General features: G+C 42.1%; 1 protein-coding gene across 4 annotated transcripts; it reads left to right on the plus strand.

Annotated features, from left to right (window-relative positions):
• The first annotated feature begins 1,601 nt into the window (after positions 1-1,601).
• SERBP1 (SERPINE1 mRNA binding protein 1) lies at positions 1,602-21,311 on the plus strand. Of its 4 annotated transcripts, none has more exons than XM_076339970.1 (10): positions 1,602-2,086; positions 5,357-5,522; positions 6,441-6,578; positions 6,699-6,794; positions 7,402-7,476; positions 9,824-10,001; positions 13,222-13,269; positions 15,809-15,982; positions 17,023-17,061; positions 18,302-21,311. In XM_076339970.1, the coding sequence occupies exons 1-10, from the start codon at positions 1,699-1,701 to the stop codon at positions 18,356-18,358; spliced, it is 1,359 nt and encodes a 452-aa protein (XP_076196085.1). In that variant the 5' UTR covers positions 1,602-1,698; the 3' UTR covers positions 18,359-21,311. The 4 variants fall into 4 exon arrangements, with proteins under 4 accessions (XP_076196085.1, XP_076196086.1, XP_076196087.1 ...); XM_076339971.1 differs by having other exon boundaries at positions 6,723-6,794; XM_076339972.1 differs by lacking the exon at positions 13,222-13,269.
• The last annotated feature ends 709 nt before the right edge of the window (positions 21,312-22,020 follow it).

The following is a 22,020-nucleotide window of genomic DNA, read 5'->3' on the forward strand; positions in this document are numbered from 1 at the left end:
ACTTGATACTGTCTTCTAATTGTGTATATCTGCTAATTAGATGAGTATAAATGTTAATGAAAGTAGGAAATTTTATTATACAGCTAAGATCAAGGTAAATCTTCCAGGTTTTGAAACAGTAACTTTTATTGGTTATAGCAGCAAACCTCTTAAACCACTGTTACTGAAGTTGCCTTCAATGACACACATTTATCTCAGTGTCATGCTTTAAAAAGCAATCTAATGCTAATGAGAAGTGTTAGATTCACAGGTTTTGAATGCAAAAATGCCCTGTATCTTCAGCAGAGCAACGTGTCCCTGCCTTAACTCGATCTCGCGAGAGAAGGACTGCGTCCATGCTCACGCTTGCCCAGCCTCCGTATGCGGGGTACTTCGAGCACTCCTGGTAACAATCTTCACCACCATGATATAACAACGGTTTTGCTTTCAAATCAAACACCGTGGCACTATCACGTTTCTAACCTTCAATGTACAACTGGCAGGGTGTTTCTCCCCCAGTCTGCGCTGGATCTGATGGTGGGTCTGGTGACAACCATCACAGGGGACAAACCCTGCGGAGTCTGAGCGCAGCGCTGGCTCGCACGTGGCTGTCCCACGGCTGCATGCGAAGGCCTGGGCTGGGAAACCCAAAATGTCTGTCTGTGATTCCATGCTCTTCAGATTTTTTTAACCTCTTTTTATAAGGCAACAAGATGGTGAAGAGGGACAGAGTGAGATATTCAGTAGTTTCACATACTAATTAGTGCATTTACCCAGGTACACTTAAGTATGAAAGCATAAATTTGTGACCGGGTCATGCTTTCACTCAGGCGTATGGGTATGCTCCTAAAGTGTATTAACAGCTAATTAAAAACTGTAACTGTGTTGCAGCCAGCCTGCATTATTTAATCCTTAAATAAGCTCTACGTATTTCCCGGTGGATTGTTGCACTTTGATGGCAGAATTTGTTAAAAGAAAGTCTATGGATTTTTTCCACTTTTTTTTTCCTCAGCGGGTCCTTGAGGTGACCGGTTTCTCCACCGAAGGAGAGCCGCCGGGCCGTTCGGAGCAGGCCGTGACCCCCGCCCGCTGGCAGGAGGTGCGCCACAGGCAAGGCGCCCAGCTCCTGAGGAGAGCGGGCTGGAACTGGGGCGAATGGCGCCTGCCGCCAGACACACACGCCTAGAGTTAAGAAAGACGCTTAAAAAAAGAGGCGCATGGCGTCAGGACTGATGTCACGGCTGCCGGCAAAACCCTTCCAGGGCTCTCGGCACCCCCGGGTTACCCTCGGGGCCCTGGGTGGCGGCCGGCCCCGGGCCCCCTCAGGCGGCCGCCGGGGTCCGTGACGGGCCGCCGGGCCCACCCGCGCCGAGCGGGCCCACCGCCGTTCCTCGCCCGGCACGGCCCGGCCCCGCCCGGGGCGGCGGCGGCGGCGCTGGCGGCGGGAGGCCCCGCGCCCCCCGCCCCGCCCGCCGCGGCGGCCCCACACAATGGCGGCGCGGGGCATGCCGGGAGCTGTAGTTCGGCGGGCGGGCGCGGGCGGCGGCGGGCGCGGGCCGCCTGCCGTTCCCGTCGTGCCCCGCGCGGGGTGAGGTGCCCGGATGTGCCCGGCGCCGGAAGAGAAGCGGGTCTCTTCGGGGCCGGCCATCTTGTGCGGCAGCGAGCAGGGCGCGGGGGCCCGGCAGCATCGGAGGAGGATCCCGCCGACGGGGGCCCATCATGCCCGGACACCTGCAGGAGGGCTTCGGCTGCGTCGTCACCAACCGCTTCGACCAGCTCTTTGATGACGAGTCCGACCCCTTCGAGGTGCTGCGGGCGGCCGAGACTCGGAGGAAAGAGAGCGGCGGCGGCGGCGGGAGCCAGGGGGGCGGCGGGGCCCGCGGCGGCCCGGCGGGCGCCCAGACCAACTCCTCCGGCGGGGCCGGCGGCGGCGGCCCGGGCCAGGCGGGCGCCGGCGGCGGCGTCGGCAGCGCGGCCAAGCAGCTGCGTAGGGAGTCCCAGAAGGAGCGCAAGAACCCGCTGCCCCCCTTCGCCGCCTCCGCCGGGGGCGCCGGCGACCGCCGGGAGGAGGGCAGCGGCCAGCCCGGCGCGCCGCTGCGGAAGGAGGGTGAGCTGGGCCGCGGGGGGCTGCGACGGGGGAGGGAGCCGAGCGCCGCGGCCTGCCGGGCCCGGCCCTGCCGAGGGGCCGCCCCTCGCCCCGCGGGGGCCGCGTCCCGCCGCGCACAAAGGAGGCAGCGGCGGCGGGAAGGCGCCGGAGCGCGGCGCGGGGGGCCCCGGGCAGGGCCGAGCCCTCGGCTGCGGCGGCGGCCCCGTGCCCGCGGCGGGCGGGCGGCGGCCTCGCACCCACGTGGGGGAGCGCGTGGCGGGGCAGCGGGCCGCGGGAGGCCGCCCGGGGCACCTGCGTCGAGGGGGCCGCCCGTCCGCAGGGCCCGTTAGCGGCGGCCCCGGGCAGCCGGAGCTCTGGGAGGAGCGGCGGCCGTGCAGCCCGGCCGCACGTGGCCCCGGGCGGTGTGTCCCCACGGCCCGGCCCGCTCAAAATGGAGGCGTGTGTGCGTGGGGTGCCCGGGTGCTGCCTCTGTGCCGAAACGTCTGTTCTCGCGTGGCGGGGCACGGAGGAGGGAGGACTGCCCGCGGGAGAAGAGTAACGTGAAACAGAAAATCCCAGCAACGTATCCTAAACCTAAGTTGTGTTTGGGGTGGTCTGACGTACTTGACAGGATATCTGGCAGTCCCTGGGCTCTTAAAAAGTCACTTGGGTCATTTTTCTAGGGAACGGTGTTGATAGGAATCATGTATGTGTTTTAATAATAGGCTGCGTGATTTCTTAGTCGTGTTTGTGTAAACCCAGAAGACATCCCATACGGGAAACTTAGCTGAAAAAAGAAATCAAAGTATAAATAGGTTAAATGAATATGCTGTGGGCAAAGTAATTAGTAGGACACAGCTCTGCATGAAGAAGGCTAGATGGTGCACACACATGTCGTCCCGTGGCAGGCAGTTGTACCGCGCACAAACTTCAGCACACGTCGAATTGGTCAGAACTCTGATTAAATTTGAATCCTTGAAACGTATCAAAGTGTGGTGACAGCAGTTGGCATGTGGGTGAGGAAATAACTTGCTAACTGCAGTTTAACTCTAAGCGATCTTTTCAGAAACACGGCCAGTTCAGAAGAGCACAGTGCTACAGGAAAGCATCTTAATATTTTAACGTTTACTGCAGCGCATGTCGCAAAATGATTCTCCGCCATGTTTTATGCTTTTTAAGAAAGAAAAAGTTTTACTATACCAGTTGTTTTAGAAAGTGGGCTTCCCAAATGTTGTTTGAAAACACCTTGTGACAAGCTTTGCTTATGGATCTTTTGTACTTTAAAGCTTGAGAGTTTTTTCCCTGTGAGGAATGCAATAATTTGTCCCAAGTGGCAATTTACTAAGCCAGTGTCCTTTGGAAATATTAGTCGGATACAGAATTACGGTGTTGTCCTGCATGAGGTAAACCTGAAACATGGGCAGTGTCTTTGGTCAACACAAGAGAACGCAGAGTGTTTTTGGCAGGGCTAGCAGTCCATGTTTACCTCCCAGTTTTCACATTCATTTTCACAAGCACTACTTCACTATCAGAAAAGTATTTCGTGGCTTATTATAGTAGTGAAACAGAGAAAGTCGGGCATGCTTTTGTAGCAGTGTGTATGGAGCACTGTAGTAAACAAAGTGACTTTCCAGTTTGAAAATTTCTATTTTTTGTGTGGGACAGTAGTTCTAACATTATAAAGGTGTTGGATGCCATGGTATTGACGGGGTTTGTATCCTGTGTGAATGTATTGCAGTTTAAAACTATTCCACTACTCTGTAAAGATGCAGATTATTTGACTGGTGAATTACCAGTTCAAAGCTTTGTGCTACTAAGAAAAAGAAATAACTTGTATTTTTGGTTAGGCTTCACCAGGAACCAGATTTTTCTGAGTGCAGGGTGTTGAACTCGAAATTCGAAAGACGTGGATTATTCATTCCAGTTCTGCAGCATACCTCCTTTGTGACACCGGCCTGTTTGCTTTCCTTGCTGAGCTTTACCTCTTAAAATGAAATGGTCTTCCTTAGTTTGAGAGTCCTTTTCAAAGTAAATGTTAGTGAGTTTAACCCCTGTGTCTCCTCAGGGAGTAAGGATTACTTGGCAAGCAATCTATGTCATGCAAACTTCATGTTAAGTACAGCTTGTAAGGTAAGGAAGACATTGTTCATTTGGGTGTGTTGGCTTGGATATCGTTACAACTGTAACTTCTTTAGCCCCACCCAAATATGACATTGCTTGTTAGGCAGGAACTTTAATTCTTAAAAAAAAAAAAAAAAAATTAAAAGTTGGCAGCTTTTAATTTAAAAGATAGTTCACAATTCCTAAGCCAGCCTTGGTGGCTTGCTTAGTGTTTTTTCCCTAAACATTTTGGCAAGAAAATAGTATAACAAAGGAGTAATGTGTTTGTCCTGATCTTTCTAAAGAAGAGTAAACGGGCCTTTCAGATGAGTGGAAAAAAACCCTGTATTTAAGATCCTTCAGATGTCTTAGTGAAGAAGATAATGCCCATGGGGAGTTGTTATTTAAAAAAAAAAAAAGCTTTCAGAAGGCATAGAGAGGGAGGGAAGAACACTAGCCAGTTCAGTGGCACAGTGTATTCTTAAGCTATTTTAAGTAAGCGCACAGCGAGGTGAATCTTTCTCGGGGAGCATGTATTGAACTGCAAGGATTGGTATGGATGAACACACCATTTAGTCATTGACCAGTACCTACTGTACTGGGCTGCCTGCTTATCGGGATGCAAGTGACACCTGTCTGGGTAAGGGTGGCCCTTGTGGGAGAGCGCACTGTGCTCCGGGTTGTACTGCTACCCAAAAAAGTTCCCCAAAAGACCACAGTGGGATGAAGCAGGGTGGCTGTCATAGGGACTTGGGTCCAGCATGATGATGCTGACTTCATTTTGGTGCGCATCAAAATAAAAAACACTTGTTTTACCTGAAAAACACCTTTTGGGGGGAAGGGGGGGATCTTGCTTACCTTGATCCTTCTTCGAAAGTTGACCCTATCATTTTAACACGGATTACTAATGTACTGTGTGCTCTGACAGGTTTTGTTTCCTACAATATTGTAAGAGTGTACACTTGTACAAAATACAATTTGATTGAAATGCTGCATAAAAATGTGAATAAGAAGAATCAAATGATCTACGGTGACTTTTTTATAAAGGTATAGTTTCTCAGATTATCTAGTCACAAGGCTAGAAGAAAAACTTCAATTCCAGCTTACCTTCAATGTTGTTTTACGGTGTTAGTCAGTATCTCTCCCAGAGCAGCTCCACATTCCGTTGATGTGTTTTGCTTAATGTTTCAGGGATAAGACGTATTGGCAGGAGGCCTGATCAGCAGCAGCAGCAGCAGCAACAGCAGGGTGAAGGCAAGCCTATTGACAGGAGACCGGAGAGACGACCTCCTCGTGAGCGCCGCTTTGACAAACCTGCTGATGAGAAGGGTGAAGGAGGAGAATTTTCTGTTGATAAGTAAGAATTTTGTCTTGCCTGACAACTTTCCTAGTTTTGATGGGAAGGGGCTGTCTTGCCTTCTGCTACTAAGTTTAAAAAGAAAAAAAGTTTATTGAATTAAATTTTTGTCAGTCACAAGAAGAGTATATGTCATGCAGAATATAACACTCTTCTTTCCTTTTCCATGATTTTGTTTACAAACTTGGCTCAAGTTATAGGCTGGGAGTGATCTAACAGGAACAGTTCCGTTGGTTTAACTGAAAATGCGGTTTAAATCAGTAAGATATCCACCATAGCTCTCTAAATCTACAGCAGATGGGTCAGGAAAGGAACTCAAGTATAGCTGTTGCCTGCAGGATGAGATTTGTTTGCTGTTACAGCTGTTGCTTACAGCTGACTTCAAGCCAATAAAAGTTAGTCCATGGAGGTGTTTATACCTTGGCTGCAGTGACTTCAGATCTAGAATTGGTGAAGCCATCTTATGTCTAGGCAAGTTTTAAAGTGTCTCGAGTATCATGTGGCATCCAGAATTCAAATGTTCTGAAAGTAATGTTCAAATACTAAATTTTTAGTAGCCAAAGTTGAAATCCTTTTAAAAGTAAGTCGGATGAACGTGAGTTAAATTGAAATTGTACTATCAGCTAGTGATGTAACGCAATACAAACACTAAATTTTGGAAATTAGTGCCAGAAGATGCAAATGAACGGTAATCCTTCTGAGCATTTGTTTCCAGATTCTAAAATGCAGGCATTATATATTTGGGTTTTTTGAGTGTAATAATTTGGCATTGAAATTGGAGCTTCAACACAGTTACAAACAGTAATTATCAAAGGAAAAGTAAGTAAATACAATTCTCAAAAGAGAAAAAGAAAACCTTAAAAACCATGCTGTAAATTTTTGGAGGCAAAATATTCAAGTTTGACTGTTCCATGCTAGACCCATTGTTGACCGACCTATGCGTGGACGTGGTGGACTTGGAAGAGGACGTGGCCGTGGCCGTGGAATGGGCAGAGGAGATGGGTTTGACTCTCGTGGCAAACGTGAATTTGACAGACATAGTGGCAGCGATAGATCGTAAGTCTTTAACTTTTTCTATTGGGTTTTTTTAACTGTTCTTTACAATTAAAACACATTTTAAAATTTGCCTTTGAATTTCTGTATCTGGACACTATAATGTTAACTCAGTTTTGTTAGTTCTGTTTCACATTCACATTTCAGCGGCCTAAAGCATGAGGACAAGCGTGGTGGCAGTGGATCACACAACTGGGGAACCGTCAAAGACGAGCTAACGTTAGTAATCTGTAATTGCTCAGAAAACTATTAGCAGAATGTTAATAAATCCTAATTCTTACAGCTTGCAAAATGTAAAGATTTAGCTGCCTTTTTTGCCTTTGATTTTGATAATTTTTGCTACACTATTAAAGCACCCTTTGCAGAATTTAAAAAATTAGTGATTTCTTGTAACATAAGGGATGGCTTCACTGTTAAAACCAGAATTTTGGGGAAGTTTGGAATGGGGGGGTCTTGTGCTGGTTTTTGAACAATTCTTTTACTAAAGATAGAACAATTTAATTTTAACAATTATGATCAGGTTAAGCGTGCTTTTTTAAAAGTATTACATTGAAAACAGTATTTTTAATACTGAAATCCGTTTTGTGTCTCAAGGTACAGCGGGAGGCTTTCAGAATGGGTACTAGTAAGTTTTGGGGAAAACATTAGGAGGGTGGAAAGCATAGAATTTAAAAGGCACAGAGCGCACCAATTATTGATGAAATAGTTCTTTTTAAAGAAGGATGGGTTGTGTAAATCCACTCTAGAACTTAGTTGTTAATTTTATGTAGCTTTAAATAGGGATGAGCTTTTAAAAAACAAAACTCCAAACATTATGTAATTGCAGTGAATTGGATCAGTCAGCTGTAACTGAGGAAACGCCAGAGGGAGAGGAACATCCGCCTGCTGATTCTGAAAATAAGTGAGTACCACCTCTCTTAGTGTTCTTTGATTGCTTCAAAGGTAGCATTACTTTGCCTTTAACCTCTGATATTTATTCCTGCTTCTGTTTTGCCAAACTCTGATTATATTTTCTTCAGTAGGTACGATATTATCCACAGTGCTGCTGAAAGACTCTCTCTTTAAAAACTGCATGTCTAAATTGTTATCTTGAAACTGTTCATTAGTGTTATGCAGGCTCTTGGTCACTTTCAGATTTAGGTATTAATTATCAGTTCTAATATGCTTAGGGTCTCGGGATTGCACCTCCTAAGTACCAAATCCAAAAGCATCTGTGCTCATGACTAGGTAGAACCACTAAGCAAAAGGGACAAAATGTTCTTCTGCCAGGGGAAGGCAACTTTTTTTAAACTTAGTTTTTCAAAACAACTGTTTGAAACTGTGTGACTAGCCTGTAGAAAAAAGGTTGTATCTCTTTCATGCTCCAGCTTCTGTGTGTACAGGCAATCTTCAAAGAAGTTAACTTGATTGCTTCTCATTCCACTTGGACACTTACAGAAGAAACCTGTGACTAGATGAATGAAACAGAGTAACTAGAGAAGCAGAATGAGCAGTAGTGATGCTTACAGTTGATGTAAAAACGTGATACAAATTTTTATGGCAGCGTAGTACAATAAAATGTAGTATTTTAATGAGGAATGTGCTTTATAGTGGATTCAAAAGAAAATGGCAAACAAATAAGGTAGAATTTTGAAATACTTGTTTGCATGAGATTTCTAATGTGGTGTTTGCTATAGCTTGATTTCCTCATTAATAACTTTGGTTAGTGGTAAAGAGGGTCCAGTTACTGCGTAGAGGAGAAGAAATGGATTTAGTTTAACTAAAAAAAGACTAAATGCTATTACTTCTCCAAGGTTGTGGTGGTCCAAGGTTAAGGTCGTCTTGTATACAGAAGTAGTATGAGAACTTCTAAGGAATTACAGTTTGAGCATTGGTCAGAAAATGCAAGCTAGCTAGTCCTTAAAAAATTATGTGTTGGAAATCCGGATATATTAAATTTGTTGTGTCTGCAGTATTTCCTGGACCTTTATTAGTAGCAGTGTCCTGTGCTTGACCAGATACTGACCCATCCATGTGCAGATCAGTTATCAGCAAAATTCTGCAGGCTATTTGTATGGTTTTTTTTCTTCCTCAAATCTGCAGAAAATGTGTACTCTTCCCAGTTACAACACATCTGTTGTAATCCATCAGTTATCTTTATAGAAAAGCATCTCTACATGGGTTAGTTTTCAGGTTGGCTAGTTTGGTGTGGACGTCTAACCTAAATGTTTCAGCAGAACTGTGGGATGTTTTACTGCAGTAAAACGTGCGGAATGCCAAGGGGTAATATCTTTGCCTTGAACAAAAAAAATGCTTGTGAATAAATACCATGTCAAAAATCATGCTGTCCTACAGAATGAGAAAAAATTGAAATACCGTAATTTTGACGTAAAACCTCTGTGTTACTACATCAGAATTAATGGCTACAAAATGAAGAACTTTTCTCTTAAGTTGAGGATTTAATGATCTTTTTGCTGCACATACATGGCACTAGCTTTCTATAAATCAGAAATTTAGTTGCATAAACACACTGAAGAATGACTAGAGGATTGACTCCCTGTGTAGTTGGAACATGATCTGTTATTGAGCATAGTGGTTGTGTGTTTTACTTAAAAATAGCTCTTTGGCAGAAGGTAGAGGCACTAAAGATTTACAAAGAGGTGATATATCGCACAAATGACTAAGTTGTATGCTGTTGTTTTTTCAAGTTAGCTGAAAGTAAAAATTGTTTTAGTTAGCTGGGAAATTAATAATTGTCTTTCGTTCAATAAAGGAAACAGACTATCCAAAGCTGATTAAATTCTGGTTTTTAAAAAACTAGCAAGCTTGAAAATTGTGGTAAGAACAAGCGCTCTCTCACTGCATTAACTTGAACCTTTGGGAGAGAGGTATCTCAAAAAGGCGGGGGGGGGAACTCCAGACAAGTCCATTGCAGAAGTTAGGCTTTCATATTTGTAAAGAAAATTGTCATTAATGTGGAGAATAGATGGCACGGGTCAGTGTAACATTTTGCTGTGCTGTGCTCATCATTTAGTTGCTTAAAGGTGTCTGGCTGTGATTTTTTTTTTGGCACTCTGTCTAAAGGAGATGAGTTTTCATGTGTGCTTTCCGAGTGGTGGAAGTGAGGGGTTTTTATATACACCTCTTAACTGCTAAATACTTGTCAAACTTTTTTTATAATCTGGTGCCAATTAGCAACTGATTTTGAATTGTTGTATGTAGAATGTGAGTTCTAAGTCATGATCATAATATCCATGAATTTACTACAGAGAGAATGAGGTTGAAGAAGTTAAGGAAGAAGGTCCTAAGGAAATGACCCTGGATGAGTGGAAAGCTATTCAAAGTAAGGATCGTGCAAAAGTTGAGTTCAACATCCGTAAACCAAATGAGGGTGCTGATGGGCAATGGAAAAAAGGATTTGTTCTTCACAAGTCAAAGAGCGAGGAGGTAAAGTGATTTTCAGTATTTGCTGGTATCCAGATTGTATAGGTTTTTCTATTGACCTGCACTTCTTCGAGTGGAAGCTCCATTCTTTGAGACGCTGACCTGTAGCTAAAAGTTTATAAAGTGGGAACAACATTTCTCTTAATAAAACTGAAGTTATGCAGTAGCATAAGAAGCCATTCTCACTGTGGTTAGTTTTAGCAGTTGATCTGTACCCTTAGGTTGGTGTATGCTGTGATATAATCTAAAGATAAGACTGGAATACTGCTGCATCTGGGCAAGTAACTTTGTAAGGATTGTCTCTTGGTGAGCATTTTAGAAAAAAATTGTCAATATCAAATTTATTTCTTTGCTTTTTATGCAGTACACAGATTTATGGTGCTTGCTAAACACAATGTAAGATTGAAGAAATACTGGTCATGCCTCAGACGCCTTAATACCTGAACTGTATCTCTGAAGTTTGTAACATAGGTATCTTGTAATTTTGTAATATCATATATAGACAAGCGTCCTTGCAGCTTTTGAGAAACTGGGTGAAATACATTTGTATGCTTCAGTGATATTCAACATAGTTGCTGTAGAATTATTTTAAAACTGTGGTTTCTCAAGCATGCTCATTTCGGTCACTGCAAAATTCTAATTAGTCTGTTCCAAGATAGTGAGAGTGGCAAGGAGAGACATACTCTTTCACTTCTGAAGGGAGGGAGGTGCTGAGAGTTCTGTTTTCTAATGCAGGGCTGCGTGAATCTTTGTTTTTAATCTTCATTTTTAACGCTCTGTAATATCTTAAGTGGCCCACTGTTAATCAGTGGCCTGCAACTTTGTATACCAGATGGTTCTGACTCCCTCTGAAGTCACTAAATAGTATGTATTACACTGTTTGGTCTTCTAATATGTATTTCTGCTTTATCGCGCCTTGTCAGTTTTTTCTTGTAAGCTGGGGGCATAATACAGTTGGGGAGGCACTATTCAGTACTTTCCCATGAAAACTCCATTTTTAATCTCATTGAACTCAGAATGAGTTTGACTTTGTAACAATCATGCTATTTTCTTTTCTTGATGTGTAAGGTAGTTCTTTAAATGCTTGCATATCTTTTTGTTTACCTTAAGCTGTTCAGTGTTGGAAGTGTTCATTAAATACTGCTTTCTCTGGTTTGTGTAGAAAAGGGAAATTGAGTTAGACTTAATGTTGCTGTATATTAAATGAGTATATTTAAACAGAAGTATTTATGTACTTTACCAAGATTTACTAAACCTGTAGTCCTTCAAGTTCCCCCAGCCCCAGTCTCTCCGAAGCAGAGAGATGTTTATTTAACATTTAGTCAGTTGAAGACAGTCTTTTTTAACATATGTGCATATATGATAGTAAAAGATGATGGTGGTACTCTAGAGTAATTGAGAAGCTAGGAAGATCCATACTGTATTTTCTATTCCAAAAATGAATCAGTAGTTAACTAAAAAAAAAAACCCACCCCAAACAAAGAGAATAACTAATCAAATCACTTTAATGGAAGAACTGACATAATTAGTAGATTGTTCTATTTGAGAGGTGTATTTGGTTAACTTCTCTTCAAAGAAATGAGTCAGATATTTTCAACACTTAGCACATAAGAAGTTAACAGCTCCTTGCTGTATAAGCACAGAAGTGAGATATTAACAAAACTGCCTTTAAATGTAGGTGCTTTTAGCCTGCTTTTATTCTATGTCCAGCAGATGTCTCTCCCCATTTCACTTACTCATTGTTCACTGATCCCATGGGAAGCAGCATGGGGGTTTTTTGCGAAGTATTATAGCAGAATAGCTCTATAATACAGGCATTAGGAAAGCCTTCACTGCGGCTCCTTTGTGAGCAGGTTTAGAAGGTGGAACATTTAGAAGTTATGAACAAAACCTACCAATCACCTCCTGTTCTTCTTTCTGTTTGTCCTTTTGGACATACTTATGAGTCACGAAATTAAGGTTGATGTAAGGTTTCTGTGATTCTTATTGATAAGAAGGGAGTTATGTGTGGAAGTGACTTGGTTTCTAGGTAAATTCTGGGTTTCAGCCCCAAATCTTCTGTACTCTCATAGCTGAAAAATAACAATGTGCCCCAATAGATTTTCTCAGAAATCTGGATTGAAGTGTTGTGATGACCACCCTCATTCCTGTAGCTTGAGAACTACTGGGAGAATGTCCTAGGAGTCTGTGGGGAAAAGGGAGTATGAGGCTCTAGTACTGTTCATCTGCCTTAGTCTTGTGAAAGAGCTGTCTTCGTTCTCCTACTTGTGCTCTTCGCTGAGGGGTGAAATGCTTGACCCTATCTGAGGTCTTTCTTCTTTTTTACATTTGCTATGCAATTACTAGAAAGTGATACTTTGTATAAAATTAATTCTTAATACTGTCTCAGATTCTTGCTGGTTTAATATGAAATCCCTGTGTATTGGCAGCCCTAGTCTAATGAGACTCTTTCCAGGAGATTGGGTTATGCCATAAAATAGAGGTCCTCTTTTTTCCTTCTCCACAGGCTGGTTTAGTGTCTTGAGTCTTTTAAGTTCTGCTGGTGCAGCTGAACAAAAAATGGGAAGGAGTTGCATTGTGGAGAGATCTTAAAATTTGTTCAGAAAGTTGGATGCAAGTCTCCTGGAAAGATTGATACAGTAGTAGATCAGTTCCTACTCTTACGTATCTGCTGTGCCGTGCCTCTTTCCCGTGCCTTCTAACCTTCTTGCTAATCTACTTGCTTGCTTAGAGGAGGTTACAATGGGAGACTGAGAAATATGTTTTGGAAAAATAGTAGTTCATCTTCTCAAAATTTGAAGGAATGACTCTTGAATCGAGGCTGTACAGAAACCTTTTCTCATTAACAGTAATTTTAAACATCCCACCCTCTTATCTGTCTAGTTCTGTACACAGTGTGCCTGATGTATTGAGGTGCTAGAGACCAGCCTGTATATGTGGTCTCTACTGCAGTTTCCAGCAGCTTATGTTAAACTTTTTTGGTATTGATCTGAGATTTCTCTTGTCTCCACACCTGTGGTACATCCTCTGGTCTTTCTGGATGCTGGCACAGCTGTTGATCTCATCCTTTTGCTGCTTCATGTGCTCAGTGACATCTGTATCCGGCAAGTTCATGTGACCTTATTACCTGTTGTTTCTGTATGTAGTTGAGTCTCATTTCTTCCTTTTGTTTTCTCCCTTTGTTCCTTTTGTCACTTTGGCGTGGACACGCAACTTTCATCAGACAAAGGCGATGACAGAAATGCAGGGGAGTCTGCTGGAGTCAAATGAGGTACTGATCCTTTATATCTAACTGGTAATACCTGTGTTTTGATATGAGCCCCTTCTGAAATGAAGGTCTGGATATTAAGAAGTCACAAAAATAGAGAATACAAGTAGATACAATATGGAGCTCTTCTGTCCATGCCTGTTGTCTAACTGTGCACCATACAGGACCCTTCATAATTGGTACCCTTGCTCCTAATTGAGCTGAATTCAAACCTTATCATAAATGCTTCTATCATGAGTCTTTTTATTTTTTGTTGTTGCTGTTGTTTTTCCATATCTCACTGTCTGCTTTGGCCTCCTTTCCGTTAGTAGCTTGTTCTTAATGTTTGACAGCCTTCCCCAAGACCCATAAGTGCAGCAATGCCTTCGAGAAGCTATCAGTTATTAGATCAGAGCACTATTGAGAGTTGCCAATACATATAAATTAAATGCTTCCAAAGATGATTCAGAATAAGCAATTTGTACGGTATGTCTTTGACTGTTGTCACCTAAATGATAGAAGAGTATGAGGAGAACATGCCAAGTCTTTTACTGGTGTTTTAAATTAGTTTTAATTATTTTGGATAAAGAAATCATCGAGTTACATATAGAATGCGCTATTTGTTGGGTTTAGTGGTTAAACCAAAGTTAAATTGTGAAAATACAATGTTTTTGGTAGACTGTAGTGTTTCTTTTTAAAGCAATAACAGTGTAGGGAAGGAAATGCACAGAATTCTTTTACAAAGCCACTGATACTACCTCTCAGAAAAGAGAATGTCATACAACTACCAGTAAGTTGAAAATACCATCTCAGTACCCTGCAGCGATTAAAACTGTAGATAAGATATTAAGTAGTAGGAAAGGAATCAAAACCATAGCAAAAGGTATTGTGTACTGTTTTACAAATTGTTGGTGTACTTATATTTGAGTAGTGCCATGTCAGGCTGAGATGTGGAATGGCTTTTCTCTGAAAAATAACTGCTTAGGCTAACTTCCTAAGTTTGGAAAAGAGATCTCTGAGGGGAGGGTGTACAATTCAAATCTATAAAATCAGGAGCGGGATGGGGACCGGTTGTTCCATGGAATACATCCCAATGAAATATGTTTGAAATAAAGCAGTATGGAGAGGTATTTCTCATTGTGCCTAATTAAATTGCAGTGCCCTCTGCTGGAGGGCAGTTTGTGGAGGCCAAACGTACAACTGGGCACAGAAAGGGGTAATTAGATTGGAGGGGGAGAAAGCTCCTTCTGGCTCTGTACATTATGGTGCTTGTGACTGACTCAAGGAATCCCTGAAAGCAGCTTTCAGCCTTTTGACTGCAGACCTCTGTGTATCCATTGGCTGTCTTATGAAGGATCCACAAATGGTAATTAAAGGGTATAGGGCTTAATTGCACAACGTATTGCCTTTGAAAGCATATTGTGTAATTACATCACAAAAAAAGTAAGTTAGAGTCAGGAGGCTTAAGCTTGCACATGGCACTTCTGTAGTAAAAAGCAAGCAAACTGAAAATTGCTGTGCCAGAAATTAGGTGGTTATAGGAAAGGAAAGATTTGTATGTTGTCATGTTTCCAAAACACGATGATTGGACCTTGTAAAAGGCAGAGTGCTGAATAGATAAACCCTTGGTCTGATCCAGTGTGGTCAGTTTTACATTTTATGTATCATCATAGGTGCCAAAAACTGACTACATGGAAAAATTATTTGTGCAAAATAGGAAAAATAATTAATTTAAAAACACTTGGTTCTCTGTGTTCAGCGTGTAATAATTTGAAATACTCAAATGTGCTGAATAGTAGCATTTATGGTGTTAGATGTAACTTCAGCCCATATCTTGCTCCTCGAGGCTCAGGTTTCTCACTGGGAACCAACCAGCTGTAAGAGATTGGCAAAGGTGGTGAGAGTAATATTTTTCAGTGTAATTGGTGAGACTGTTTCTCTGTTTCAGCATTAATATTTTAGCTACTTCAGTTATATTGTGTTTTAACTGTTTATGCCTCGTTCGCTGTTTGTTATGGCTAATACAAACCAATAAGGGATTCTTACCATCTCCCTTGTTTTAAATATTTATACAGGGCTAAGCAAATGAGAAAGTGTAAAGTACTCATTGAGCAAAATAAAGATGGGTTACCAAGTAAGTATTTAAAAAGAATGAAATGAATTGATAGAACCTGAAGATTTCTCAGGATACGAAGTGAGCAGAGAAATGCTAGAATGCTGTACTGGCTTGGTGATAGTCAGTTTGGTCTCGGATAAGCCTAAACATGTTGCTCTGAAGGAACTCCAGAGCTTCTCTGAATTATTTTGGAAATGCAAAATACCTTTGTTTACTCAAGCGCTTATTTGATTACCTATATGTGGTTTTGTTGTCTGCACAAGTGGTATAACTTGATTCCTAACAATTCCTGCACTATCTTTTAACTTGAATCAATCGAGGTAATCAATCATCAATTTGGGAGTGCATTTGGAGGTGAACACGCATGCTGTGGTGGTAAGAGTGCAACTACAGATTAAAAACTTCCTTTGGTGATTTTTCTTACTCATGGAGAAACACTCATTTCAGGCTCATGCTGAGGATTCTGTAATGGATCATCACTTCCGCAAGCCAGCAAATGATATTACATCCCAGCTGGAGATCAACTTTGGAGACCTCGGCCGCCCCGGACGTGGTGGCAGAGGGGGACGAGGTGGCCGAGGGCGTGGTGGCAGGGCCAGCCGTGGAGGCAGAACTGACAAGGTAAGTAGCTACAGCTTTCATCTACAAAGGGAGTTTCATTTCAGTTGTTACTAGGATTTTCATACAGATAGTTTTAGGCGTCTTCCTTACTTCTGAGGAAGTTTCTCTGACAACAAACACTGCATTTTAAAGCCAAGTAAAGTGTCTATTCTTACAAGTTTACTTTGAACTAGGTTACTGTTAGGACAAAAGGATGAATGTTTTAGCAGTGTTCTTATTAAACACAAAAAAAGAGAGGATGGGGAGTAGGTTGGATTAAAAAAAAGTGTCCATCTTTGAAGGTTGTATCTAAATGCAAAAAAATGACTCTTCAGTATGGACAGATCTGAACGTACTGTGAGATGCTTCTGTTTGTGCCAGAGCAGAACCACAAGTGTTAGAGCAGTTATTTTCAGACACAGTCAGGACAGTCTATCTGCATTGTGACCTGTTGGGGGTGAAAGTCTAGTTTTACGGCTGCATGTTGTATCTTGAATTTGAGGAATTTGGAGTTTTCATTTGGAAATAGGACTCTTACTGTTTGGGTGTTTTTCTTCCTAATCTGCAGTAATTTTTTTCCTCCTCTAGTCCTAAAGCCCTAACGAAATACTCAGGACTAAGTACTGAATGGGGTTGGGAGAGAACATGTAAAGTTGAAGTAGCATAGTATAGCTACAGTAAAGATTTGATTCAATATGGATCATTTATTCGGCTTAAATGCATCTAATCAAATTGTTACTTACTAGAAAATGAGTTCAGTCTGTGTGGTGTGGCTTTCTTCTCGTAGACCAGACTTGCTTATTTTTGTCTCGTGTAGGACACTGACTTTGTTTTCTCTTTTACACTGGATCACTTTAAGTTTTAGGTTTATTAGTTGGAAAACTCTCTCCTGATATCAATATAAGAAAATTTTAAGGAATTGATACTAAATGGTGGTGGTGTTTGCTCTGAGTTGTTTCACTAATAAGGCATCTTGCTGCTTCAAGAATGCTGTCATAAAGTAGTTAAAAACTTTGAGATCTGCAACTTACTTTATGTTGACTTTGTTTATTTCCTTCCAGTTGGTTAAGGAGTTTGACGTGATCCACACACCCAACCAGGTTGGTGATCTCTGCTGGCAGTTATGTTACCTGTGAACAAGGCCCTCCTGTTGCAGGGACTGTAACTCCCCTCCTGCAGTGGATTGGCTTTTTTAGCTTGCCTTCTGCTTTTGTGTAATGAGCAACTGGAGATACTAAGGCTATAGGCTTAAGACCCTGCTGTTACTTTTTAACTCTAGTTTGTGGGCTGGGTACTTCTGCAGTGTCTTAGTCTTGCCTATAGAGGTTGATACAACTTTCATTGGATGGTTTAAATATATTTCTTTGTCCTGATCAGTGAATATATTTACAGGAAATTCCACTATCCTGGCTTTTCCTATTCTTCTCTTCCGCATCCCTCATGGAAGTATTCTAAAATACTTAATTTCTGCATTTCATTGTAGCACTGTTTTTTAGGTGTGGTACAGAGCCTTTTAAAAAAACTGTTAGCAAAGTACTGAGGAGATTCTTGGTTAACGTGTATGAATTTCCAGGGCTAAGTTGGCACAAAAATTATTTTTATCAACAGCTAGTTTCTGACTGGGAAAAGTTAAACGTCTGAAACTTAATCTGTGCTACAAACAGGTCTTTTCTGTAACACTTCAGTCATGTCCCTCAGTAAGAATTGATGGCTATGGGCTAGTAGAATAGCATAATCCCACATGTAGGGATCTCTTTAAGAATAGAAAAAGAGATGTACTTGTAACCGTGTGCGATAATCATGCGCAAACGTGGTCTGTTTGCCTATAATGTCTCTTCAGATAGCTTTGATTCAGAAAGTAGTATATGAAACTTTCTAGTCCTTGGAATAAAAAAAAATGTTGCTTATCATGGGGGAAAAAAGTTGCTCTTGTAGTAATTTGTTCAGTACTAGACTGCTTACTGCACTGTAGTGTGTACCTCTTTGAAACCCAGTATTTCCCTATTGGAATAGGTTAAAGTAGTTTTAAAAATGAATTTTTAAAGGCCACCACCGCCATTTGTCTGGGGTGCAGGGAGTCCCCCTAAATGCAGCTGCCCCGTGCAAGTGCTGCCCAGTCTGTCTGCACAGGGACAGAGGCTTAACCTTGTCCCTGTGCACGCTGGCTGGGCCCCCGCGTGTGCTTACAGTTGAGCTAACATCTCGCGCTGCCCAGCTCAGCTGTGCACTGAGCCCTGTTTGCCTGGCGAAAGGAAGGACTTGGTAATGTGAAGAATTAGAAACACCATAGGGTTTGCCGCTGAAGGTGAAGGTAATAACTTTCTGATGTTTCTCTTTCAGTCAAGTGCTTCTGCTCCTGATGTAGATGACCCAGAGGCTTTCCCAGCTCTGTCCTAAACTGGATGTCATAAGCCAACCCTGCCCTCATCGGGCCTTCCTCTCCGAGGCTTGCATGCTTAAGGATCCTAAACAACTAAGAAATTTAAAAAAAAAAAAAAGGAGACTGTCATTCATACCATTCACACCTAAAGACTGAATTTTATCTGTTTTGAAAATGAACTTCTCTCGCTACACAGAAGCAACAATATGGTAGTCAGTTTTGTATTTAGAAATGTAATGGTAGCAGGGATGTTTTCATAATTTTTTCAGAGATTATGCATTCTTCATGGATACTTTTTTGTATTGCTGCTTGAAAATATGCGTTTCCAAACTTGAAATATAGGTGTGAACAGTGTGTACCAGTTAAAAGCTTTCACTTCATTTGTGTTTTTTTAATTCAGGATTTTAGACATTTTCCCCAAACTACAAACTGGGTTTTAATTATTGCACACTATTTCCGTTTCCTTAATTCCTGTTTAGCAGATTTTTATCAGCCCATGGTCTTTTGGAATACGTGAAACTTTAATTTGGCAGACTGTTAGTGCTGTATGGAATACTAACTCCTGGAGTACTTTAGTTTTAATGCTTAATTTCAGACTTGGAAAAACAGTCATTTTTCATCTATGTTTGGTAGTTTGTTTACGCAAAATCTTTATACAAAATTGATACCAGATACTTGAAAAAGATTCAAAGCACATTGGTTTATAGTTAAATACCTGTGTATTGATCCAGCAATGATGTGTGGATAATTGGTCTAAACAGTTTTTTAGAATTAATGTATTACACCTTTCACTCACCCTTTTTAACCTTTATTCCCTCCTCTTCCCTTCAACAGAACAAGATGCTTTGTTGGCAAAAAAAAAAAGTTTTTAAATTACCTATGCTTTCTCTTTGAGAGGGTACCCTGTAGATTGGAGTAACCTTTCCTGTTGGAGCAGGGAGGTGGGGGAAGGTGGTAGCTGTTGCTCCGGTAGTCTGTCTGGACTCCGGCTGGGACGTGGAATTTAGCAGCACAGTCTGTTGACAGGAGTACATCAGTACATGATGTATTCACAGCACTGCTCCGACAGTGGCAGGTCTTCTGAAGAAGAAACCACAGGCCTTGGCTGGGTCTGGCAGGAGGGAGTTTGCCTTACCTTTTCAGGATGGGGACATTGTAATCTGTGCGCGATACAACAAAAAGATGCAAAACAAAACCCCAACACTTAACCTCTCTGTCAAAACTTTTGTTCTGGATTTGTGCAGTGTTCAAGATCTGATTGCTAGCTGACAAATGAATGTTTTTCAGAGTGCGATTGTAAGAAACCCTTTCTACCCCCGTAGAAGTTTGGCGTAGGTTTCATTTAATCCCTGTGAACAGGATTACCACTTCAGTACACGAAAGGAGTTGAGAGAATGACTAATAAAGAGGGTTTCTTAGGGTTTTTATCTGGAGCATTTGTTAGGAGACTAGAAACAGGTTTCTCATTTTATTTAATGTTTTACACTTTGGACAGCTTATTACATATTTGTAGTTTCTTAACTAGGTAGATAGAAAACAAAAGGTAACACCCTATTTTTTTAAAAGCTGTACAGGACAGGCAAAAAGTATTGGAGACCTTTGAATATGAAATATCAAACTCCTTAACTGTGGTGTTTAGCTGGCTTGCTTTCTCTGAACTATTTTCTACAAAAGTTTTTGTTGTAAACCACTGTTAATATCATTGGATTAGACTTTTTAGTGCACTCGCCTATAGTTTAAAGTACCAGGCTGTGAGAAGGAGGCAAGTTTTCAAACAGTGGATGGTAAAATCTCTTGGTTCATTTCTCCTGACTCTAAGCAGATCTTACACAAGTGCTCAGTGAGGGGGCTGTTGGAGGTCCAGCACTGAGTTGTTCCTCATCCCTCTCCCTTTTTGGTTTGGTAGAATGTGTTGCAGTTTCAGCGTTAGGGACACCTTGGATAGTACAATTGAACAAATGCCTTGATATGCAGAAACACACTTGCGGAAAAGCTTTCTCTGTAACATAAACCCTCCTCCCCTTATCCAAACTGTATATTTGCTGTTTCAGTTGCCACTCAGCTTTTTTTCCAGATGACTTCTGGGCCAGCCAGTTGGTCATTTGGGGCCCCTGCTAGCTGGACTTGGTCAGAAGGTTTCCCTTCTCCTGCTTTAGAGCATAGAGCAGTTTCCCAAATAGCATGTCACATATGATTTTCAAGACAGCTTGTACTTACAGTTGGTCCGTCTGCTGTTCTGATAGCTGTAAATTTGCCTCTTTCAGTCCATTTGTGTCAAGAACTAAAACTGTGAACATATATCTTTAATATTGGTGGGTGTTAACTGAAATAAAGGTTTATTTTCATGCTCTTTTAAAAATGTCATGAAAACACACGGAGATGAAACCACTTAGGTTATAGCGTCTCATCTAGGTTCTGCCCCAAGTGGTCCAGTCTGCCTGTGGCGATGGTGCCCAGGCACTTCCATTGCCAGGAACAGACTCTGCCTTGGGAAAATGTCTCCCTCGGAGTAGCTTATTTACAATTAATGAGCTTGCTCTTTAGTAACATTTTCTGTCCTCTTGCTTGCTACTTGTGCTGTCACGCCAAATCCAGAGGACTAGACCTTTTAAAATCTGAACGATTTGGAAAAGATGGTCAGCAGAAAAAGTTGGAGACAAACAGAAGCACGTGGTGCAAATTGGCTTTAGAATGTAACGATGGCAAGGTTTGAGCATGAAAGTTCATCTTACAGATTGAATGCCACTGATGCTGGGAGGAGACGAGACTGATTAATAACTGCAAGTGTTAGCCATGTGGGAAAGGACATAAATTCTTCCGAAACATCAGAAGTCGGTGTGAATATATGGTGTTTGCAGTTCAAGGAGTTGAGACCGCTCTTACCTGTAATGACTCTTTGCCCATGGAGATTGGTTTGCATAGCCACGCCTCTTGTTTTAAATAAACGCAGGACAATATGCCTAAAGCTGACCTTCCAGCATTTGCTAACCTGCTTCTTTTCTAAAATCATTACAAGGACCATGTTACCTTCATTTTGTACTCCTGTTCTGGTCTGCCTTCGCCAGGTAACAGCCTCCTGGCCAGGCTCAGGGTGTGTTTGAGCAGACGCCGAGTGCCCCGACGCAGTGGTCAGCAAGTTCCCCGCTGCACCGGGTGCTGCACTAGAAAAGCCAAACGTAATATTCTTGCTGGGGGGGTGTAACCTGACTGTGGGGAAAACTGTTCATTTGCCCTTACTGGGAGACTTTCAGGTAGGGGTGAAAATGTTTGGTGGTTGTCCTACTAACGATGTTATTTGTCTCTTGAAGTTGGAGTAAGACTTTATGGGAAGCCCCGCATGGGAATTTATCTAGAGACTTGAAGATCAAGGAAAAAATGCACTCTGGTGTTCTGTTGTCCATATGTTGAAGTTGAAGATCAATATGCAGAAATAGATGACTGACAAAATAGCGCTTTTTTTTGCCTTTTTTTAAAAATACCTTCCTTTGGTACTGTGTGTCTAACTTGGTTGTATGCAGCTAGCTGACTTGAGGTAGTGGTTTGTCTGTGATGCCCAGCCAAAATCCTCTTGCCAGCATGGTTGCTAGATTGGGTATGGAGAACATGAAAATGGAGCTCTGCTGTCTTGGATGTCTGACCCAAGTCTGAGTGAAATGTTTGCCTTTGAGTGACACCAAGC

The sequence above is a fragment of the Aptenodytes patagonicus genome, chromosome 5, assembly GCF_965638725.1.
Source record: "Aptenodytes patagonicus chromosome 5, bAptPat1.pri.cur, whole genome shotgun sequence".
Lineage (NCBI taxonomy): Eukaryota > Metazoa > Chordata > Aves > Sphenisciformes > Spheniscidae > Aptenodytes > Aptenodytes patagonicus.

Excerpts from the sequence above, each read along its gene's own strand:
- SERBP1 (XM_076339970.1), top strand. The coding sequence starts at position 1,699 with ATGCCCGGACACCTGCAGGAGGGCTTCGGCTGCGTCGTCACCAACCGC. Across the intron at positions 6,579-6,698 it reads CATAGTGGCAGCGATAGATC|TTCTGTTTCACATTCACATT; the intron begins GTAAGTCTTTAA and ends CAGTTTTGTTAG. Across the intron at positions 13,270-15,808 it reads GTCTGCTGGAGTCAAATGAG|GCTCATGCTGAGGATTCTGT; the intron begins GTACTGATCCTT and ends CACTCATTTCAG.